The sequence below is a fragment of the Tachyglossus aculeatus genome, chromosome 22 (genome assembly GCF_015852505.1).
Source record: "Tachyglossus aculeatus isolate mTacAcu1 chromosome 22, mTacAcu1.pri, whole genome shotgun sequence".
Taxonomy (NCBI): Eukaryota; Metazoa; Chordata; class Mammalia; order Monotremata; family Tachyglossidae; genus Tachyglossus; species Tachyglossus aculeatus.
This window is the reverse complement of record NC_052087.1, coordinates 37,568,971-37,592,258: the sequence shown is the minus strand read 5'-3', so window position 1 is coordinate 37,592,258 and position 23,288 is coordinate 37,568,971. Positions and strand designations below refer to the sequence as shown.

The window sequence follows — 23,288 nt, the reverse complement described above, 5'->3', positions numbered from 1 at the left end:
CGGGCTGGGCTGGAGAAGGACAGAAGGGAGGGGAGGTAGGAAGGGGCGAGGGGATGGACGGCCTGGAAGTCGAGGGTGAGGAGTGTCTTCCTGATGCGTAGGTTGATCGGTAGCCACTGGAGATTTTTGAGGAGGGGAGTAACATGCCCAGAGCGTTTCTGGACAAAGACGATCCGGGCAGCGGCGGGAAGTATGGATTGAAGTGGGGAGAGACAAGAGGATGGGAGATCGGAGAGGAGGCCGATGCAGTAGTCCAGACGGGATAGGATGAGAGCTTGAACGAGCAGGGTAGCAGTATGGATGGAGAGGAAAGGGCGGATCTCTGGCAATGTCACGGAGCCGAAGCCGGCGGGTTTTGGTGACGCCTCGGACGTGAGGGGTGTACGAGAGAGCGGAGTCGAGGATGACACCAAGGTTGCGGGCCGGTTATGATGTCATTGAGCGCTCGGTAGATACGATTGAATGAAGGAATGGATGCTTTTGGGGGGAATCCGGGGAGGCGGGTACCCCTGACCTCTGACCTCCGCCCCGTCCCCGGGACAGACCCTGTTCGGGAAGATGCTGGACTACCTGCAGGGCGGGGGCGAGACGCCGCAGACGGACGTGCGCTGGATGTCGGAGAGCGGCATCATCGACGTCTTCCTCCTGCTGGGGCCCACCGCCCCCGACGTGTTCCGGCAGTACGCCAGCCTCACAGGTCCGTGGGGGGCTCCGTCCGGGCCGCCCCGCGCCTGGCCCCCCGTCCCCGTCTCTGATCTCTCCCCCCCCCCCGCACCCCAAAGGGACCCAGGCGCTCCCGCCGCTCTTCTCCCTGGGCTACCACCAGAGCCGCTGGAACTACCGCGACGAGGCCGACGTGATGGAGGTGGACCGGGGCTTCGACACCCACGACCTCCCCTGCGACGTCATCTGGCTGGACATCGAGCACGCCGACGGCAAGCGCTATTTCACCTGGGACCCCAGCCGCTTCCCCCAGCCCCGAACCATGCTGGACCAACTGGCCTCCAAGAGGCGCAAGGTGCGGGGCCGCGGGCGGGCGGGCGGGCGGGCGGCTGGCCCCGCGGGCTCCGACGGGCCGTGACTCGGGCGGGTCTGCCCCCTCAGCTGGTCACCATCGTGGATCCCCACATCAAGGTGGATTCGGGGTATCGGGTGCACGAGGAACTCCGGGCCTTGGGGCTCTACACCAAGACTCGCGACGGCGCGGACTACGAAGGCTGGTGCTGGCCAGGTGACGGAGGGGGCCGGGGGGCCGGGATGGGGACGGCGGGCGGTGCGGAGGAAAATCTGGGGTGGCCGCCGTAAGTACGTCCGTTCGTTCATTGTCGCATTTACGTACAGCGCCTGGCACGTAGTTAAGCGTTCAGCAGATGCCGTCGGTATTTATTGAGCGCTTCCCGTGTGCAGAGCACTGTATTAAGCAGTTGGGAGAGTACACCAGAACAGTAAACAGAGACATTCCCTGCCCAACAGATGCCGTCGGTATTTATTGAGCGCTTACCGTGTGCAGAGCACTGTATTAAGCAGTTGGGAGAGTACACCAGAACAGTAAACAGAAACATTCCCTGCCCAACAGATGCCGTCGGTATTTATCGAGCGCTTCCCGTGTGCAGAGCGCTGTACTAAGCAGTTGGGAGAGTACAGACAGACACATTCCCTGCCCGCAACGAGCTCACGGTCTAGAGGGGAAGAGAGACATCAATATACGTAAATCAATGAAACCGATAAATAGCAGACGTATTTTACTTGTAAATATCTATTCTGTTTCATTTTGTTAATGGTTTTGTTCTCTGTCTCCCCCTTCTAGACTGTGAGCCCGCTGTTGGGTAGGGGCCGTCTCTATATGTTGCCAACTTGGACTTCCCAAGCGCTGAGTACAGTGCTCTGCACGCAGTAAGCGCTCAATAAATACGATCGATTGATTGATAATAATAGTAATGATGATGATGGTGGCATTTATTAAGCGCTTACTCTGGGCAAAGCACCGTTCTAAGCGCTGGGGGGGTTACAAGGTGATCAGGTTGTCCCACGGGGGGCTCATAGTCTTCATCCCCATTTTACAGATGAGAGAACTGAGGCCCAGGGAAGTGAAGTGACTTGCCCAAAGTCACACAGCTGGCAGTTGGCGGAGCCGGGATTTGAACCCATGGCCTCTGACTCCAAAGCCCGGGCTCTTTCCGCTGAGCCACGCTGCTTCTGTATTAAGCGGTTGGGAGAGTACACCAGAACAGTAAACAGACTCAGTCCTTGCCCCCAACTAGCTCACAGTCTAGAGGGGAAGAGAGACATTAATGTCCATAAATCATAATATACATAAATAGATAAATAACAGACAAGGACATAAATCCCTTGGGGCCGGAGGGCAGGGAGAGTGAAGGGTGATGCGGAAAGGAGTGGGAGAAGAGGAGGGCTTAGACAGGGAAGTCTTCTTGGAGGAACTGTTTTGTTTTGTTGTCCGTCTCCCCTTTCTAGACTGTGACCCCGTTGTTGGGTAGGGACCGTCTCTAGATGTTGGCAACTTGTCCTTCCCAAGCGCTTAGTACAGTGCTCTGCACACAGTAAGCGCTCAGTAAATATGATTGAATGAATGAATGAATGAACTGGGCCTTCGGTAAAGGCTTTGAAGGAGGTGGGAGCGAGATGCTGCCGGGGAGGGTGGGCCAGGGCCCGGGGGGAGGCCTGCTGTTTTTCTGTCCCCCTGACCTTGCCCCTAACTTACTGCTGCTACTACTAGCACCACCAGAAGAAGTAGTAATAATGATGGTATTTGTTAAGCGCTTAACTACGTGCCGAGGTGCCGCTCTCACCTCCCCAACATCGCCAAGATCCGCCCTTTCCTCTCCATGCAAACCGCTACCCTGCTGGTTCAGTCTCTCATCCTATCCCTACTGGATGACTGCACCTGCCTCCTCTCCAATCTCCCATCCTCGTGTCTCTCCCCACTTCAATCCAGACTTCCCGCTGCTGCCCGGATTGTCTTTGTCCAGAAACGCTCTGGGCATGTTACTCCCCTCCTCAAAAATCTCCAGTGGCTAATCAATCAATCAATCAATCGTATTTATTGAGCGCTTACTATGTGCAGAGCACTGTACTAAGCGCTTGGGAAGTACAAATTGGCATCACATAGAGACGGTCCCTACCCAACAGTGGGCTCACAGTCTAAAAGGGGGAGACAGAGAACAGAACCAAACATACCAACAAAATAAAATAAGTAGGATAGAAATGTACAAGTAAAATAAATAAATAAATAAATAAATAAATAGAGTAATAAATATGTACAACCATATATACTTATATACAGGTGCTGTGGGGAAGGGAAGGAGGTAAGACGGGGGGATGGAGAGGGGGACGAGGGGGAGAGGAAAGAAGGGGCTCAGTCTGGGAAGGCCTCCTGGAGGAGGTGGAGGATTGGAGCCAATCCTCCTGGAGGATTGGCTACCAATCAATCTGCGCATCGGGAAGAAACTCCTCACCCTGGGCTTCCAGGCTGTCCATCCCCTGGCCCCCTCCTCCCTCCCCTCCCTTCTCTCCTTCTCCAGCCCAGCCTGCACCCTCCGCTCCTCTGCTACCGCTCACCTCCTCACCGTTAGGCCTCGTTCTCGCCTGTCCCGCCATCGATCCCCGGCCCACGTCCTCCCCCTGGCCTGGAATGGCCTCCCTCCGCCCATCCGCCAAGCTAGCTCTCTTCCTCCCTTCAAGGCCCTACTGAGAGCTCACCTCTTCCAGGAGGCCTTCCCACACTCAGCCCCCTCCTTCCTCTTCCCCTCCCCACAGCACCTGTATATATGTTTGTACAGATTTATTACTCTATTTTACTTGTACATACTTACTATTCTATTTTATTTTGTTAATATGTTTTGTTTTGTTGTCTGTCTCCCCCTTCTAGACTGTGAGCCCGCTGTCGGGTCGGGACCGTCTCTAGATGTTGCCAACTCGTCCTTCCCAAGCGCTTAGTCCAGTGCTCTGCACACAGTAAGCGCTCAATAAATACCATTGAATGACTGAATGAATGAAATGACTGTTCTAAGCACTGGGGTAGATACTGGTTAATCAGGTTGTCCCACTTGGGGCTCACGTTCTAATCCCCATTTTACAGATGAGGGAAATGAGGCACAGAGAAGTAGTATTCATTCATTCAGTCGTATTTATTGAGCACTTACTGTGTGCAGAGGAATGGACTAAGCGCTTGGAAAGTACATTCAGTCATATTTATTGAGCGCTTACTGTGTGCAGAGCACTGTACTAAGCGCTTGGGAAGTAAATTCATTCAATTGTATTTATTGAGTGCTTACTGTGTGCAGAGCACTGTACTAAGCGCTTGGGAAGTACAACTTGGCAACAGAGACAGTCCCTACCCAACAACAGGGTCACAGTCTAGAGGGGGGAGACAAACGATAAAAGAAAACGAGTAGACAGGTGTGAAGACCATCAAAATAGATAAATAGAATTGTAGAGTTATACATTCATTCATTCAATCGTATTTATTGAGCGCTTACTGTGTGCAGAGCACTGGACTAAGCGCTTGGGAAGGACAATTAGGCAACAAGTAGAGATGGTCCCGGCCCAACAACGGGCTCACAGTCTAGAGGGGGGAGACAGACGACAAAAGAAAACGAGTAGACAGGTGTCAAGACCATCAAAATAGATAAATAGAATTGTAGATATATACATTCATTCATTCAATCGTATTTATTGAGTGCTTACTGTGTGCAGAGCACTGGACTAAGCGCTTGGGAAGGACAATTTGGCAACATCTAGAGCCGGTCCCTACCCAACAACGGGCTCACAGTCTAGAGGGGGGAGACAGACGACAAAAGAAAACGAGTAGACAGGTGTCAAGACCATCAAAATAGATAAATAGAATTGTAGATATATACATTCATTCATTCATTCAATCGTATTTATTGAGCGCTTACTGTGTGCAGAGCACTGGACTAAGCGCTTGGGAAGTACAATTTGGCAACAGATAGAGACGGTCCCGGCCCAACAACGGGCTCGCAGTCTAGAAGGGGGAGACAGACAACAAAACAAAACATATTAACAAAATAAATAGAATAAATATGTACAAATAAAATAAATAGAGTAATAAATACGTACAAACATATATACAGGTGCTGTGGGGAGGGGAAGGAGGTAAGGCGGGGGGGATGGGGAGAGGAAGGAGGGGGCTCAGTCTGGGGCTGGTCAGATCTTCTGGTCAGAAGCTGGTCAGAGGGGCTCTCGTGTCATTAATAAAGTAAATAGAGAAATAAATATGTAATAATAATGATGATGGCATTTATTAAGCGCTTACTATGTGCAAAGCACTGTTGTAAGCGCTGGGGAGGTTACAAGGTGATCAGGTTGTCCCACGTGGGGCTCACAGTCTTCATCCCCGTTTTACAGATGAGGTAACTGAGGCACAGAGAAGTTAAGTGACAGAAATACACAAGTGCGGCGGGGAGGGGAGGAGGAGCAGAGGAAAAAGGGGGGCTCAGTCTGGGAAGGCCTCGGAGAGACCTTAAGGCCGGACCCCGGGTGCGGAGCGCTGTACTAAGCGCCCTTCTGCCGTCACGACTCCAGGCTCGGCTGCCTATCCGGATTTCACCAACCCCCAGATGAGAGACTGGTGGGCCGAGATGTTCAGCTACGACAAGTACGAGGTAGGTTGGCCCCGCGACGCCGCAGTCCGGGAGGATCCCGTCTCCCGCTCCCCCGGGACAACCCTCCTCCCGTCCCGCATCCTCAGGGATCGGCCCCGAACCTCTACACGTGGAACGACATGAACGAGCCGTCCGTGTTCAACGGCCCGGAGGTCACCATGCTCAAGGACGCCCGGCACCACGGGGGCTGGGAGCACCGGGACGTGCACAACATCTACGGCCTCTACGTGGTGAGGCCGGGACGGGACCCCCGGGGATGGGGACGGGGGGTCCGCGCAGGCCGGCCGGGTTCTCTGACCCCTCTCTGTCCCCGTCCCCCAGCACATGGCCACGGCCGAGGGGCTGGTCCGGCGGTCCGGCGGCCTGGAGCGGCCCTTCGTGCTCAGCAGGGCCTTCTTCGCCGGCTCCCAGCGCTTCGGTGAGAGGGGACGGAGAAGGGCATCGCACTTCGGGAGGGCTGGGGACGATCGTGGGATGCCCTAGAGCGTGGCCTCGGAGCCTCTCCGTTCAATCGATCGATCAATCGTATTTATTGAGCGCTTACTGTGTGCAGAGCACTGGACTAAGTGCTTGGGAAGTCCAAGTTGGCAACGTATCGCGGCGGTCCCTACCCAACAGTGGGCTCACAGTCTAAAAGGGGGAGATGGAGAACAAAACATACTAATAAATAGAATAGATATGTACAAGTAAAATAAATAGAGTAATAAATATGTACGAACATACATACAGGTGCTGTGGGGAAGGGAAGGAGGTAAGATGGGGGGGATGGAGAGGGGGACGAGGGGGAGAGGAAGGAAGGGGCTCAGTCTGGTGGTGGGCTCTTGCTGGCCGCCAAGTGAAACCTCTTTGTAATCGGTGGCAGAGCACTGTACTAAGCCCTTGGGAGAGTACGCTACAACAGAGTCGGTAGACGTGTTCCCTGTCCACCGGGAGTTTACAGTCTAGAGGGGGAGACGGACATTAAAATCAAGTAAGGGTAAAGTTCAGAGTGCGTAAGTGACACCGAAGGGGGAGGGAGGGGGGAGAGAAGATGAAGGCTTAATTGGGTCGCACCTCTTGGTTGAGGATGTGATTTTAAAAAGGCTTTGGAAGTAGGAAGAGTGGCGGTCTGTGTGGATGCACTAATAATCGTATTGATAATTGTGGTATCTGTTAAACGCTTCCCCACAGCACCTGTATATATGTATATGTGTTTGTACATATTTATTACTCTATTATCATCATCATCATCATCAATCGTATTTATTGAGCGCTTACTATGTGCAGAGCACTGTACTAAGCGCTTGGGAAGTACAAATTGGCAACATCTAGAGACAGTCCCTACCCACCAGTGGGCTCACAGTCTAAGAGGGGGAGACAGAGAACAAAACCAAACGTACTAACAAAATAAAATAAATAGAATAGATATGTACAAATAAAATAGAGTAATAAATATGTACAAACATATATACATATGTACAGGTGCTGTGGGGAAGGGAAGGAGGTAAGATGGGGGGGTGGAGAGGGGGACGAGGGGGAGAGGAAGGAAGGGGCTCAGTCAGGGAAGGCCTCCTGGAGGAGGTGAGCTCTCAGTAGGGCCTTGAAGGGAGGAAGAGAGCTAGCCTGGCGGATGGGCAGAGGGATTGGGGGCATTCCAGGCCCGGGGGATGACGTGGGCCGGGGGTCGATGGCGGGACAGGCGAGAGCGAGGTACGGTGAGGAGGTGAGCGGTAGCAGAGGAGCGGAGTGTGGGGACTGGGCTGGAGAAGGACAGAAGGGAGGGGAGGTTCAGGCCGTCGGATCTACAAGCACTTAGGCCGGCGCTCTGCACACAGTAAGCGAGCAGCAGCATGGCTCAGTGGAAAGAGCCCGGACTTGGGAGCCGGAGGTTGTGGGTTCAAATCCCAGCCAACTGTCAGCCGGGTGACTTGGGGCAAGTCGCTTCACTTCTCTGGGCCTCAGTTCCCTCATCTGGAAAATGGGGATGAAGACTGGGAGCCCCCCGGGGGGGACAACCTGATCACCTCGTAACCTCCCCAGCGTTTAGAACAGTGCTTTGCACATAGTAAGCGCTTAATAAATGCCATTATTATTATTATTATCTATTGAGCACCTGCCGGGGGTGGAGCACTATCCTAAGCACTCGGGAGAGTACATTATCACAATAAACAGACATGGTCTCTGCCCACGACGGGCGTAGAGTCTAGAGGGGAGACGGACGTTAACAGAAATAAAGAATAAAGAAGTGACGGATATGGACATAAGTGGTGTGGGGCTGGGAGGGGGAGATGATAATAATATAATAATGATGGTATTTGTAAGCGCTTACTAGGTGCAAAGCACTGTTCTAAGCGCTGGGGAGATACAAGGTGGTCAAGTGGGCCCATGTGGGGCTCACAGTCTTCATCATGTCACAGTCTTCATCACACTAGGGAAGCAGTGTGGCTCAGTGGAAAGAGCCCGGTCTTTGGAGTCAGAGGTCATGGGTTCAAATCCCGGCTCCACCAACTGTCAGCTGTGTGGTTTTGGGCAAGTCACTTCACTTCTCTGGGCCTCAGTTCCCTCATCTGTCAAAAATGGGGATTAAAACTGTGAGCCCCCTTGTGGGACAACCTGATCACTTTGTAAACTCCCCAGCGCTTAGAACAGTGCTTTGCACATAGTAAGCGCTTAATAAATGCCATCATTATTATTATTATTATTATTATTATTATTATCTATTGAGAGCCTATCGGTGGCGGGGCACTGTTCTAAGCGCTTGGGAGAGTACATCATGATAATAAACAGACACGGTCTCTGCCCGTGACAAGCGTACAGTTTAGAGGGGAGATGGATGTTAACAGAAATAAAGAAATGATGGATACGGACCTAAGTGCTGTGGGGCTGGGAGGGGGAGATAATAATAATGATAATAATGGTATTTGTTAAGCGCTTATTATGTGCAAAGCACTATTCTAAGCGCTGGAGAGGTTACAAGGTAATCAGGTGGTCCCATGTGGGGCTCACAGTTTTCATCCCCGTTTTCCAGATGAGGGAACTGAGGCCCGGAGAAGTGAAGTGACTTGCCCAAGGTCACACAGCTGACAAGTGGTGGAGCCGGGATTTGAACCCATGACATCTGACTCCCAAGCCCGGGCTCTTTCCACTGAGCCACGCTGCTTCTCTAGATGAAGAATAATAATGATGGTGTTTGTTAAGCGCTTACTATGTGCAAAGCACTGTTCTAAGCGCCGGGGAGGTTACAAGGTGATCAGGTTGTCCCCTGGGGGGTTCACAGTTTTAATCCCCATTTGACAGATGAGGTCACTGAGGCCCAGTGAAGTGACTTGCCCAGAGTCACCCAGCTGACAAGTGGTGGAACTGGGATTTGAACCCACGACCTCTGACCCCAAAGCCCGGGCTCTTTCCACTGAGCCACGCTGCTTCTATAGATGAAGAATAATAGCGATGGTATTTGTTAAGCGCTTACTATGTGCAAAGCACTGTTCTAAGCGCTGGGAGGTTACAAGGCCATCAGATTGTCCCCCGGGGGGCTCACAGTTTTAATCCCCATTTTCCAGATGAGGGAACTGAGGCCCAGAGAAGTGAAGTGACTTGCCCAGAGTCACCCAGCTGACAAGTGACGGAGCTGGGATTTGAACCCACAACCTCTGACCCCGAAGCCCGGGCTCTTTCCACTGAGCCACGCTGCTTCTATAGATGAAGAATAATAGCGATGGTATTTGTTAAGCGCTTACTTTGTGCAAAGCACTGTTCTAAGCGCTGGGAGGTTACAAGGCCATCAGGTTGTCCCCCCGGGGGGCTCACAGTTTTAATCCTCATTTTCCCGATGAGGGAACTGAGGCCCAGAGAAGTGAAGTGACTTGTCCAAGGTCACCCAGCTAAGTGGCAGAGCCGGGATTTGAACCCACGACCTCTGACTCCGAAGCCCGGGCGCTTTCCACTGAGCCGCGCTGCTTCTCTAGAGGAATGAAGGGAGCACGTCTGGGTGGCGCAGAAGGGAGCGGGAGAGGAGGGGGGCTTAGTCAGGGAAGGCCTCATGGAGGAGATGGGCTTCGGATAAGGCTTTGAAGGGGGAGAGGGGGAATTGTCCGCCTCTCCTCGCTGATCCGCCCCGTCCCCGCTTACTCATTCCCAATCCGGTGCCGTTGTCCGTCCTCCCCGCCCTCCCGCTTTATTCCCTAGGTGCCGTCTGGACAGGGGACAACACAGCTGAATGGGACCATCTGAAGATCTCCATTCCCATGTGCCTCAGCCTGGGGCTGGTGGGACTCTCCTTCTGTGGGGGTGAGAGGCAATCAATCAATCAATCGTATTTATTGAGCGCTTACTGTGTGCAGAGCACTGGACTGAGCGCTTGGGAAGGACAAGTTGGCAACATAGAGAGACGGTCCCTACCCAACAGCGGGCTCACAGTCTAGAAGGGGGAGAACAGACAACAAAACGTGGAAAGGTGTCAAGTCGTCAGAACAAAAGTAATTAAAGTAAATTCATTCATTCATTCAGTTGTATTGAGCGCTTACTGCGTGCAGAGCACTGGACTAAGCGCTTGGGAAGGACAAGTTGGCAACGTATAGAGACGGTCCCTACCCAACAGCGGGCTCACAGTCTGGAAGGGGGAAGACAGACAACAAAACATGTGGACAGGTGTCAAGTCGTCAGAACAAAAATAATTAAATTCATTCATTCATTCAATTGTATTTATTGAGCGCTTCCTGTGTGCAGAGCACTGGACTAAGCGCTTGGGAAGGACAAGTGGCAACATCTAGAGACGGTCCCTACCCAACAGCAGGCTTACAGTCTAGAAGGGGGAGAACAGACAACCAAAGAAAGCATGTGGAAAGGTGTCAAGTCTTCAGAACAGAAATAATTAAAGTAAATTCATTCATTCATTCAGTTGTATTTATTGAACGCTTCCTGTGTGCAGAGCACTGGACTAAGCGCTTGGGAAGGACAAGTCGGCAACGTATAGAGACGGTCCCTACCCAACAGCGGGCCCACAGTCTAGAAGGGGGAGAACAGACAACAAAAGAAAGCATGTGGAAAGGTGTCAAGTCTTCAGAACAGAAATAAAGTAAATTCATTCATTCACTTGTATTTATTGAGCGCTTACTGTGTGCAGAGCACTGTACTAAGCGCTTGGGAAGGACAAGTTGGCAACATCTAGAGACAGTCCCTACCCAACAGCGGGCCCACAGTCTAGAAGGGGGAAGACAGACAACAAAACGTGGACAGGTGTCAGGTTGTCAGAACAAAAATAATAAAATTCATTCATTCAATTGTATTTATTGAGCGCTTCCTGTGTGCAGAGCACTGGACTAAGCGCTTGGGAAGGACAAGTCGGTAACATCTAGAGACGGTCCCTACCCAACAGCGGGCTCACAGTCTGGAAGATTAGGGATCAATCAGTGAGGGATATCTCCCTAAGTGCTCCAGGGATGAAGGTGGGGTGAGTGATGGGTAAAAAAAATCCAGGCGCAAGGGTGACGCGGAAAGGAGACGGAGAAATGAGGGCTTAGGCGGGGAAGGACCGTCGGAGGGGATGGGATGTAAATAAGGCTTTGAAGGAGGGGAGGTCTGTCGTTCATTCCCAACTCCGTGCCTCTTCCCTGCCGCCGCTACCAGCCGACGTGGGCGGCTTCTTCAAGAACCCCGACCCCGAGATGCTGGTCCGCTGGTATCAGATGGGAGCCTACCAACCGTTCTTCCGGGCCCACGCCCACATGGACACGGGGCGGCGGGAGCCCTGGCTGCTGCCCCCCGAGTACCTCAGCCCCATCCGCTCCGCCCTGCGCCAGCGCTATTCCCTGCTGCCCCTCTGGTACACCCTCTTCTACCGGGCACACCGGGAAGGGCAGCCCGTCATGAGGTGGGTGACGCCCGGGACCACAGCAGGGCCCTCGGGGGACATCGCGCCGGGGGGGGGATGATGGACTCCGGAAGAAGCCACGGGCGCGGTGGGAGCGCCCTTGTGGGATGGGGAAGGAGCGGGATAGGAAGGGAAAGGGATAACTCTCTCCCACCGGGAAGGGCTCCGGAGAAGACGGGTGGGGGGGGAGCCGGGAGGATGGGGCTCGCCCCAGTTCTTCCCTTTCCTCTTGCTCCGCAGACCCCTGTGGGTGCAGTATCCGCAGGACGGGACGACTTTCAGCATCGACGACCAGTTCCTGCTGGGTGAGCGCTGGTTTGGGGTGAGGGTGGGAAGAGGGAGGAAGGGGAAGAGGACGGGGGGATCCGGCCCGGGAAGGGAGAGGTGGGGGGCCGGGGAGCGAGGCCGGGCCCGTCCGGGGGTCCCATCCTTGACCGCGGCCGTCCCCCATCCCCGTCCGTCGTAGGAGACTCGCTGTTGGTTCACCCTGTGACGGAGCCGGGGGCCCGAGGGGTGCAGGTCTACCTGCCGGGCCAAGGGGAGGTGAGTTCATTCATTCATTCATTCATTCAGTCGTTCATTCAGTCGTATTTATTGAGCGCTTACTGTGTGCAGAGCACTGGACTCAGCTCTTGGGAAGTCCAAGTCGGCAACATAGACGGTCCCTACCCAACAGCGGGCTCACAGTCTAGGAGGGGGAGACAGACAACAAAACAAGACATATTAGCAAAATAAAATAAAGTAGAATAAATATGTACAAATAAAATAGAGTCAGTCATTTATTCGATCATATTTATTGAGCACTTACTGTGTGCAGAGCACTGGACTAAGCGCTTGGAAAGTCCAAGTTGGCAACATAGACAGTCCCTACCCAACCGCGGGCTCACAGTCTAGAAGGGGGAGACAGACAACAAAACAAGACATATTAACAAAATAAAATAAATAGAATAAATATGCACAAATAAAATATTCATTCATTCTTTCAATCATATTTATTGAGCACTTACTGTGCGCAGAGCACTGTACTAAGCTCTTGGGAAGTCCAAGTTGGCAACATCTAGAGACGGTCCCTACCCAACAGTGGGCTCACAGTCTAGAAGGGGGAGACAGACAACAAAACAAAACATATTAGCAAAATAAAATAAATAGAATAAATATGTACAAATAAAATAGAGTCATTCATTCAATCATATTTATTGAGTGCTTACTGCATGCAGAGCACTGTACTACGCGCTTGGGAAGTACGTCAGCAACATATAGACGGTCCCTACCCAACAGCGGGCTCACAGTCTAGAAGGGGGAAACAGACAACAAAACATATTAAAATAAATAGAATAAATATGTACAAATAAAACATTCATTCAATCAATCGTATTTATTGAGCACTTACTGTGTGCAGAGCACTGTACTAAGTGCTTGGGAAGTCCAAGTTGGCAACATATAGAGACGGTCCCTACCCAACAGTGGGCTCACAATCTAGAAGGGGGAGACAGACAACAAAACAAAACATATTAGCAAAATAAAATAGAATAAATATGTACAGATAAAATAAATTCATTCATTCAATCGTATTTATCGCTCGCTTACTGTGCGCAGAGCACTGGACTAAGCGCTTGGGAAGTCCAAGTTGGCAACACCTAGAGACGGTCCCTACCCAACAGTGGGCTCACAGTCTAGAAGGGGGAGACAGACAACAAAACAAAACATATTAGCAAAATAAAATAAATAGAATAAATATGTACAAATAAATTCATTCAATCGTATTTATTGAGTGCTTACTGTGCGCAGAGCACTGGACTAAGCGCTTAGGAAATCCAAGTCGGCAACATCTAGAGATGGTCCCGACCCAACAGTGGGCTCACAGTCTAGAAGGGGGAGACAGACAACAAAACAAAACATATTAGCAAAATAAAATAAATAGAATAAATATGTACAAATAAGTTCATTCAATCATATTTATTGAGCGCTTACTGTGCGCAGAGCACTGGAGTAAGCGCTTGGGAAGTCCAAGTCGGCAACATCTAGAGACGGTCCCGACCCAACAGTGGGCTCACAGTCTGGAAGGGGGAGACAGACAACAAAACAAAACATATCAGCAAAATAAAATAAATAGAATAAATATGTACAAATAAAATTAATTAATTCATTCAATCGTATTTATCACGCACTTACTGTGCGCAGAGCACTGGACTAAGCGCTTGGGAAGTCCAAGTCGGCAACATCTAGAGACGGTTCCTACACAGCAGTGGGCTCACAGTCTAGAACGGGGAGACAGACAACAAAACAAAACATATTAGCAAAATAAAATAAATACATTCAATTGTATTTATCGAGCGCTTACTGTGTGCAGAGCACTGGACTGAGCGCTTGGGAAGGACGAGTCGGCAACATCTAGAGACGGTCCCTACCCAACAGCGGGCTCACAGGCTAGAAGGGGGAGACAGACAGTGCTCTGCACACAGTAAGCGCTCAATAAATACGATTGATGATGGTGATGATGATAAAATATAGTACAAGTTGGCAACATATAGACGGTCCCTGCCCAGACAGATAACATCTGTCTAGTCAATGAGGAGCAAATAGCCTATGAATTGTACATCCCAGTGTAAAAAAATACACTGTAATAAATGCATATATACATATATCCAGGTGCTGTGGGGAAGGGAAGGAGGTAAGATGGGGGGGAAGGAGGGGGCTCAGTCTGGGAAGGCCCGGGAATTGTGGAAGGGGAGCGAGGGCTGCGGGGGGGCGGGGTATTTATTACTCTATTTCTTTATTTTACTTGTACCTATCTATTCTATTTATTTTATTTCGTTAGTATGGTTGGTTTTGTTCTCTGTCTCCCCCTTCTAGACTGTGAGCCCGCTGTTGGGTAGGGACCGTCTCTAGATGTTGCCAGCTTGTCCTTCCCAAGCGCTTAGTCCAGTGCTCCGCACACGGTAAGCGCTCAATAAATACGATTGATTGATTGATTGATGGGACGGGGGGCACCGCCCGCCCCCTCCCTCCATTCTCTGCAGGTCTGGTACGAAACCGAGAGCCACCAGAAGCACCGCGGTCCCCAGACGCTGTACCTGCCCGTCACCCTGAGTAGCGTAAGCTCCCTCAGGCCCGTCCCGCCTTCCCCTGCCCTCCGCCCCCCCGTCTGACTTAATTATAACAATAATAATGATGGTATCTGGTAAGCGCTTGCTATGTGCAAAGCACTGTTCTAAGCGCCGGGGAGGTGACGAGGTGATAATAATAATAGTAATGATGATGGTGTTTAAGCGCTTGCTATGTGCAGAGCACTGTTCTAAGCGCCGGGGAGGTGACAAGGTGATAATAATAATAATAATGATGGCGTTTAAACGCTTACTATGTGCAGAGCACTGTTCTAAGCGCCGGGGAGGTGACAAGGTGATAATAATAATAATAATGATGGTGTTTAAACGCTTACTATGTGCAGAGCACTGTTCTAAGGACCGGGGAGGTGACGAGGTGATAATAATAATAATAATAATGATGGTGTTTAAGCGCTTACTATGTGCAGAGCACTGTTCTAAGCGCCGGGGAGGTGACAAGGTGATAATAATAGTAATAATGATGGTGTTTAAATGCTTACTATGTGCAGAGCACTGTTCTAAGGACTGGGGAGGTGACGAGGTGATAATAATAATAATGATGATGGCGTTTAAGTGCTTACTATGTGCAGAGCACTGTTCTAAGCGCCGGGGAGGTGACGAGGTGATAATAATAATAATAATAATGGTGGCATTTGTTGAGCGCTTACTATGTGCAGAGCACTGTTCTAAGGGCTGGGGAGGTGACGAGGTGATAATAATAATAATGATGATGATGGCGTTTAAGCACTTACTATGTGCAGAGCACTGTTCTAAGCGCTGGGGAGGTGACAAGGTGATAAGAATAATAATAATAATGATGGTGTTTAAACGCTTACTATGTGCAGAGCACTGTTCTAAGGACCCGGGGAGGTGACGAGGTGACAATAATAATAATGATGATGGCATTTAAGTGCTTACTATGTGCAGAGCACTGTTCTAAGCGCCGGAGAGGTGACAAGGTGATAATAATAATAATAATAATGATGATGGCTTTTGTTAAGCGCTTACTATGTGCAGAGCACTGTTCTAAGTGCCAGGGAGGTGACAAGGTGATAATAATAATAATAATGATGATGATGATGGCGTTTAAGCGCTTACTATGTGCAGAGCACTGTTCTAAGCGTCGGGGAGGTGACGAGGTGATAATAATGATGATGGCGTTTAAGCGCTTACTATGTGCAGAGCACTGTTCTAAGCGCCAGGGAGGTGACAAGGTGATAATAATAATAATAATAATGATGATGGCTTTTGTTAAGCGCTTACTATGTGCAGAGCACTGTTCTAAGTGCCAGGGAGGTGACAAGGTGATAATAATAATAATAATGATGATGATGATGGCGTTTAAGCGCTTACTATGTGCAGAGCACTGTTCTAAGCGCCGGGGAGGTGACGAGGTGATAATAATAATAATGATGATGGCGTTTAAGCGCTTACTGTGTGCAGAGCACTGTTCTAAGCGCCGGGGAGGTGACGAGGTGATAATAATAATAATGATGATGGCGTTTAAGCGCTTACTATGTGCAGAGCACTGTTCTAAGCGCCGGGGAGGTGACGAGGTGATAATAATAATAATGATGATGGCGTTTAAGTGCTTACTATGTGCAGAGCACTGTTCTAAGCGCCGGGGAGGTGACAAGGTGATAATAATAATAATGATGATGATGGCATTTGTTAAGCGCTTTCTATGTGCAGAGCACTGTTCTAAATGCCGGGGAGGTGACAAGGTGATAATAATAATAATAATAATGATGATGATGGCATTTGTTAAGCGCTTACTATGTGCAGAGCACTGTTCTAAGGGCCGGGGAGGTGACGAGGTGATAATAATAATAATAATAATGATGATGGCGGCGTTTGGTAATAATAACAATAATAATAATAATGATGGCGTTTGTTAAGCGCTTACTATGTGCAGAGCACTGTTCTAAGCGCCGGGGAGGTGACAAGGTGATAACAATAATAATAATGATGGCGTTTGTTAAGCGCTTACTACGTGCAGAGCACTGTTCTAAGCGCCGGGGAGGTGACAAGGTGATAATAATAATAATGATGATGATGGCATTTGTTAAGCGCTTACTATGTGCAGAGCACTGTTCTAAATGCTGGGGAGGTGACAAGGTGATAATAATAATAATAATAATGATAATGGCGTTTGTTAAGTGCTTACTATGTGCAGAGCACTGTTCTAAGCGCCGGGGAGGTGACGAGGTGATAATAATAATAATAATGATGACGGCATTTGTTAAGTGCTTACTATGTGCAGAGCAGTGTTCTAAGGGCCGGGGAGGTGACAAGGTGATCAGGTTGTCCCACGGGGGGCTCGCAGTCTTCATCCCCATTTTCCAGCTGAGGTCACTGAGGCCCAGAGAAGCGAAGTGACTCGCCCAAAGTCACACAGCTGACGGTTGGCGGAGCTGGGATCTGAACCCGTGACCTCCGACTCCAAAGCCCGGGCTCTCTCCACGGAGCCACGCTGGTTCCTCCCGCCCCGTCTGTCCGCTTGTACCCGAGAGAGAGGATGGGGGGGGGGCCGGGGAGCTGGGGAGGTGGCCCTGGATTCGGTTGGGAATTCCGGAAGACCCGAACCCCAATTCCTGTCCCCGCTCAGGTCCCGGTGTTCCAGCGCGGGGGGACCATCGTAGCGCGGTGGGAGCGAGTGCGGCGTTCTTCCGACTGCATGAAGGACGACCCCGTAACGCTTTTTGTGGCCCTCGGCCCCCAGGTGAGGACCGCGAGCCGGCCAGCCGGCGCCCCGACCCTTCCCCGCCGGCCCCCAGACTCCCAGCTGGAGCCTTCCCGACGCCCCGGGCCCAATCCGTCCATCGAGGGCGTCCACCGAGGGCCTAATCGATCGATCAATCGTATTTATTGAGCGCTTCCTGTGTGCAGAGCGCTTGGGAAGTCCAAGTTGGCAACATATAGAGACGGTCCCTACCCAACGGTGTGCTCACAGTCTAGAAGCTCGCTCTCTTCCTCCCTTCAAGGCCCTGCTGAGAGCTCACCTCCTCCAGGAGGCCTTCCCACACTGAGCCCCTTCCTTCCTCTCCCCCTCGTCCCCCTCTCCATCCCCCCATCTTACCTCCTTCCCTTCCCCACAGCGCCTGTATAAATGTATATATGTTTGTACATATTTATTACTCTATTTATTTTACTTGTACATATCTATTCTATTTATTTTATTTTGTTAGTATGTTTGGTTTTGTTTTTGTTTCTTCTCTGTCTCCCCCTTTTAGACTGTGAGCCCAATGTTGGGTAGGGACTGTCTCTATATGTTGCCAATTTGTACTTCCCAAGCGCTTAGTACAGTGCTCTGCACATAGTAAGCGCTCAATAAATATGATTGATTGATAGAAGAAATAAGGGGTCGATTTCGGGTTCCACTGGGGCTCGAACCCAGGACCTCCTGCGTGTAAAGGGGACGTGATAACCACTACACTGTGGAGCCGCTCAGCGCAGAACACCGGAAGCGCTTGTCCTTCCAACTTGCCAACTTGTACTTCCCAAGCGCTTAGTACAGGGCTCTGCACACAGTAAGCGCTCAATAAATACGATTGATGATGATGATGATGAAGCGCTTGCAAGGACGAGCGCTGGACTGTTAGACGGCAAGCTCGCCGTGGGCAGGGAACGCGCCTGCCGACTCTTACATGGAGCGCTTAGCACGCTGCTCCGCACGCGGCAAGCTCCCGGTAGATGCCACCGATTGACCGTGAGGGTGCAGGAAAATCGGTAGATTTTCCTCCTGTGGGAGAACGACGCCAATAAATACGATTGATTGATTGATGACAAGGCAGGGGGATGCGATAGACTGGATACGATTGATTGATTGATTGATGACAAGGCAGGGGGGATGCGATAGAGTGGAAATAGAGCATCCTCGACGCCAATAAATACGATTGATTGATTGACGACAAGGCAGGGGGATGCGATAGAGTGGATACGATTGATTGATGACAAGGCGGGGGGATGAGATAGAGTGGAAATAAGCATCCTCGACGCCAATAAATACGATTGATTGATTGATGACAAGGCAGGGGGGATGCGATAGAGTGGAAATAGAGCATCCTCAGCACCAATAAATACGATTGATTGATTGATGACAAGGCAGGGGGATGCGATAGAGTGGGTACGATTGATTGATTGATGACAAGGCAGGGGAATGCGATAGAGTGGATACGATTGATTGATGACAATTCAGGGGGGATGCGATAGAGTGGAAATAGAGCATCCTTGACTCCAGTAAATATGATTGATTAATTGATGACAAGGCAGGGGGGATGCGATAGAGTGGAAATAGAGCATCCTCGACACCAATAAATACGATTGATTGATTGATGACAAGACAGGGGGATGCGATAGAGTGGGTACGATTGATTGATTGATGACAAGGCAGGGGGGATGTGATGGAGTGGAAATAGAGCATCCTCGACACCAATAAATACGATTGATTGATTGATGGCAAGGCAGGGGGATGCGATAGAGTGGATACGATTGATTGATTGATTGATTGATGACAAGGCAGGGGGGATGCGATAGAGTGGAAATAGAGCCTCCTCGATGCCAATAAATACGATTGGTTGATTGATGACAAGGCAGGGGGATGCGATAGAGTGGATATGATCGATTGATTGATTGATGACAAGGCAGGGGGGATGCGATAGAGTGGAAATAGAGCATCCTCGACGCCAATAAATACGAGTGATTGATGACAAGACGGGGATACGATAGAGTGGATACGATTGATTGATGACAAGGCGGGGGGATGCGATAGAGTGGAAATAGAGCATCCTCGATGCCAATAAATACGATTGATTGATTGATGACAAGGCAGGGGGGATGCGATAGAGTGGAAATAGAGCATCCTCGATGCTAATAAATACGATTGATTGATTGAAGACATGGCAGGGGGGATGCGATAGAGTGGGTACGATTGATTGATGATTGATGACAAGGCAGGGGGGATGCGATAGAGTGGAAATAGAGCATCCTCGATGCCAATAAATACGATTGATTGATTGAAGACATGGCAGGGGGATGCGATAGAGTGGGTACGATTGATTGATGATTGATGACAAGGCAGGGGGGATGCGATAGAGTGGAAGTAGAGCATCCTCGACGCCAATAAATACGATTGATTGATTGATGACAAGGCAAGGGGATGCGATAGAGTGGATACGATTGATTGATTGATTGATGACAAGGCAGGGGGGATGCAACAGAGTGGGAAATAGAGCATCCTCTCCCTGAGGCCCAGGCGGCGGAGGGAAGGCCGGGGGCCATGAGAGCCCCAGGTTCTTGGGCGCTGTGGATGTCGGTCGTGAAATGGCGGGTGGGGAGGTGAGGGGTTTAATCATGGAAGGCCTCCTGGAGGAGGTGGGCTTGCAGAAGGGGTTCGAGGTGAAGAAGAAGGGAGGGTGGGATCGACGGGCCGGCCGGGACCCACCCTTGTCCCGCCGCGGCGCAGGGCACGGCCCACGGGGAGCTCTACCTCGACGACGGGCACACCTTCAACTATCAGACCCGGGACGAGTTCCTGCTGCGCAAGTTCTCCTTCGCCGAAAACACCCTCAACTCCAGGTGCGCGGGGCTCCCGTGGTGGGGGGTGCGGTGGGGGTGATGGTGGGGGGGGGGGGGGTCGTTCTTTCCCTTTCCCGCCCCCCACCCCCGCCGATTCGAGCCCCCTTTCCCCCTCGGCCTCTCCAGTTCAGCCGACCCCAGGGGGCACTTTGAGACGCCCGTCTGGATCGAGCGAGTGGTGATCCTGGGGGCCGGGAAGCCGGCGTCCGTGCTGCTCCGGACACAGGGTCAGTTCCCGGCGGGGACCGCGGAGCGGGGGGAGGAGGAGAGAGGAATGGTCCCCGGCCCGCGACCGCCCACCCTCATCCCCGTCCCCGCAGGCGTTCCCGACAGCCGCCTGGCCTTCCACCACGACGCGGAGACCTCCGTGCTGACGCTGCGCAAGCCCGGAGTCAACGTGGCCGCCGACTGGAGCATCCAGTTGCGATAACCCGGGGGGGCCCGGGGGGCCGGACCGCTCTCCTCTGCGCCCCGGGGGCTCGGAGCCCGCCCGGGGCCCCCGCCTGCCCTGCCGGCGGAGGGGCCGCGGGGCCCCCGACCCCCAATTCCAGCCCCCAGCCTTACAGGTGGGAGGATGTCCACCCGCGGGGATTTCAGGGCAACCTTTACTCTCTCCCCCCTCTTTCCTCCGTCTCATCTCTCGTCCGCCCCTCTGTCCGCGTTACGGTCCCGGCCCCCGTCCGCTCCCCCTCTTTGGCCGAGGGCGGGCGGGGGGAACCCCTTCCTCCCCATCCTCCCCATCCTCCCCATCCTCCCGTCTCCTTACCGCGTCGACCCGGGACCAGGGAGGGGATGGAAGTCCTCGACTTCCCCTTTCTCCCGCCGCCTCCGTTCCCTCCGCCGGAGTTGCCGCGGGAGCAGGCGGCCGTTCCCGGGAAGGGAATCCCGACTCCCGCCTCAACCCCGTTCCTGCCAGTGGGAAAGGCTCCCTCCATTTGAGGGTGATAAAAGTCCTTCCTCTGCCCCCCGGGGGGGCAGGAAGGCCCAGTCCATTACTGTTTCAGCGAATCACGATCACGTGTATTTATTGCTGTGAGAAAGTGGGGCGGGCGGGGGGTGGTCATGGATCATGCGTGCCTGGGGTGGGAGTGGGGGGAACTGGGGATGGACCCCATTTTCTGCGTTGTCACAGTGGGGGGCAAAGAGGGGTGGGTGGGAAGAAATCGGGGTGGGGGGTGGCGGGGGTTTTTTGTTTCTTTTTTTTTTTAAAACCTCCCTCCCCCTTCCAAGTTCTCCGGCTGTGATAGGTTTTGATAATAGGAGAAACAATAAAGAGATGTCACAGGATCTACCGGAAGCCGCGTGCCGTTGGATAAATCCCCCCCACCCCGTGGGACCACCCGATCACCTTGTAACCTCCCCAGCGCTTAGAACAGCGCTTGGCCCACCGTAAGCGCTTGCTAAATTCATTCAATCGTATTTATTGAGCGCTTACTGTGTGCGGAGCGCTGTACTGAGCGCTTGGGAAGGACAAGTTGGCAACATATAGAGGCGGTCCCTACCCAACAGTGGGCTCACTGTCTAGAAATGCCATTATTATTATTATTATTATTATTATTATTATTATTATTATTATTATTATTATTAATCCCGACTTCTTCAGGCCGAACAAAATCCCATAGCATTTAGGCTAGGCCTAATAACCCGATCCAGTGTGGGCTCTGGTTCGTTTATTCATTCAATCGTATTTATTGAGCGCTCACTGTGTGCAGGGCACTGGACTAAGCGCTTGGGTTCTGTCCACACGTATTCGTTCAGTCGTATTGAGCGCTCACTGTGTGCAGAGCACTGGACTAAGCGCTTGGGTTCTGTCCACATGTATTCGTTCAGTCGTATTTATTGAGCGCTAACTGTGTGCAGGGCACTGGACTAAGCGCTTGGGTTCTGTCCATATGTATTCGTTCAGTCGTATTTTTTGAGCGCTCACTGTGTGCAGAGCACTGGACTAAGCGCTTGGGTTCTGTCCATATGTATTCGTTCAGTCGTATTTTTTGAGCGCTCACTGTGTGCAGAGCACTGGACTAAGCGCTTGGGTTCTGTCCACATGTATTCATCGTATTTATTGAGCGCTCACTGTGTGCAGAGTACTGGACTAAGCGCTTGGGTTCTGTCCATATGTATTCGTTCAGTCGTATTTATTGAGCGCTCACTGTGTGCAGAGCACTGGACTAAGCGCTTGGGTTCTGTCCACATGTTTTGTTTTGTCGTCTGTCTCCCCCTTCTAGACTGTGAGCCCGTTGTCGGGTAGGGACCGTCTCTAGATGTTGCCGACTTGTACTTCCCAAGCGCTTAGTCCAGTGCTCTGCACACAGTAAGCGCTCAATAAATACGATTGAATGAATGAAGTCGGCAACATCTAGTGGCAAGTCACCTGGTTGGTCATCAGTCCTCAGGTAAAGCTTGAAATCGTTCTTCATTCATTCAATCGCATTTATGGAGCGCTTACTGTGTGCAGAGCACTGTACTAAGCGCTTGGGAAGTATAAGTTGGCGACATCTAGAGACGGTCCCTACCCAACAGAGGGCTCACAGTCTAGAAGGGGGAGACAGACAACAAAATCAGTCGTATTTGTTGAGCGCTTACTGTGTGTAGAGCACTGTACTCTCTACTGTACTGTACTCTACTGTACTGTACTAAGCACTTGGGAAGTCCAAGTTGGCAACATCTAGAGACGGTCCCTACCCAACAGTGGGCTCACAGTCTAGAAGGGGGAGACAGACAACAAAACTTGGACAGTTGTCAAGTTGTCTGGTTGTCGGTCCTAAGGTAAAGCTTGAAATCGTTCTTCATTCATTCAGTCGTATTTATGGAGCGCTTACTGTGTGCAGAGCACTGTACTAAGCGCTTGGGAAGTACAAGTTGGCAACGTATAGAGACAGTCCCTACCCAACAACGGGCTCACAGTCTAGAACGGGGAGACAGAGAACAAAACAAAACATGTGGACGGGTGTCAAGTCACCTGGTTGTCGGTCCTAAGGTAAAACTAGAAATAGTTCTTGATCAGGAGAAGCAGCGTGGCTCATTGGAAAGAGCCCGGGCTTTGGAGTCAGAGGTCATGGGTTCAAATCCTGGCTCTGCCAACTGTCAGCTGTGTGACTTTGGGCGTCTCACTTCACT

At 51.4% G+C, this 23,288-nt stretch overlaps 1 protein-coding gene across 2 annotated transcripts in view; it reads left to right on the top strand.

Annotated features, from left to right (window-relative positions):
• The window catches only part of GANAB (glucosidase II alpha subunit), a 33,739-nt gene extending 13,138 nt beyond the window's left edge, over window positions 1–20,601 (top strand). For both annotated transcript variants that reach the window (XM_038764603.1, XM_038764602.1), the window contains 15 exons: window positions 544–697; window positions 783–1,018; window positions 1,105–1,231; window positions 5,563–5,642; window positions 5,729–5,872; window positions 5,964–6,060; window positions 9,807–9,908; window positions 11,247–11,490; window positions 11,731–11,795; window positions 11,957–12,033; window positions 14,511–14,585; window positions 17,203–17,316; window positions 20,059–20,171; window positions 20,298–20,398; window positions 20,492–20,601. In XM_038764603.1, coding sequence (XP_038620531.1) covers window positions 544–697; window positions 783–1,018; window positions 1,105–1,231; window positions 5,563–5,642; window positions 5,729–5,872; window positions 5,964–6,060; window positions 9,807–9,908; window positions 11,247–11,490; window positions 11,731–11,795; window positions 11,957–12,033; window positions 14,511–14,585; window positions 17,203–17,316; window positions 20,059–20,171; window positions 20,298–20,398; window positions 20,492–20,601 — 1,839 coding nt within the window. The remainder of the gene's footprint in view (window positions 1–543; window positions 698–782; window positions 1,019–1,104; window positions 1,232–5,562; window positions 5,643–5,728; window positions 5,873–5,963; window positions 6,061–9,806; window positions 9,909–11,246; window positions 11,491–11,730; window positions 11,796–11,956; window positions 12,034–14,510; window positions 14,586–17,202; window positions 17,317–20,058; window positions 20,172–20,297; window positions 20,399–20,491) is intronic.
• The last annotated feature ends 2,687 nt before the right edge of the window (window positions 20,602–23,288 follow it).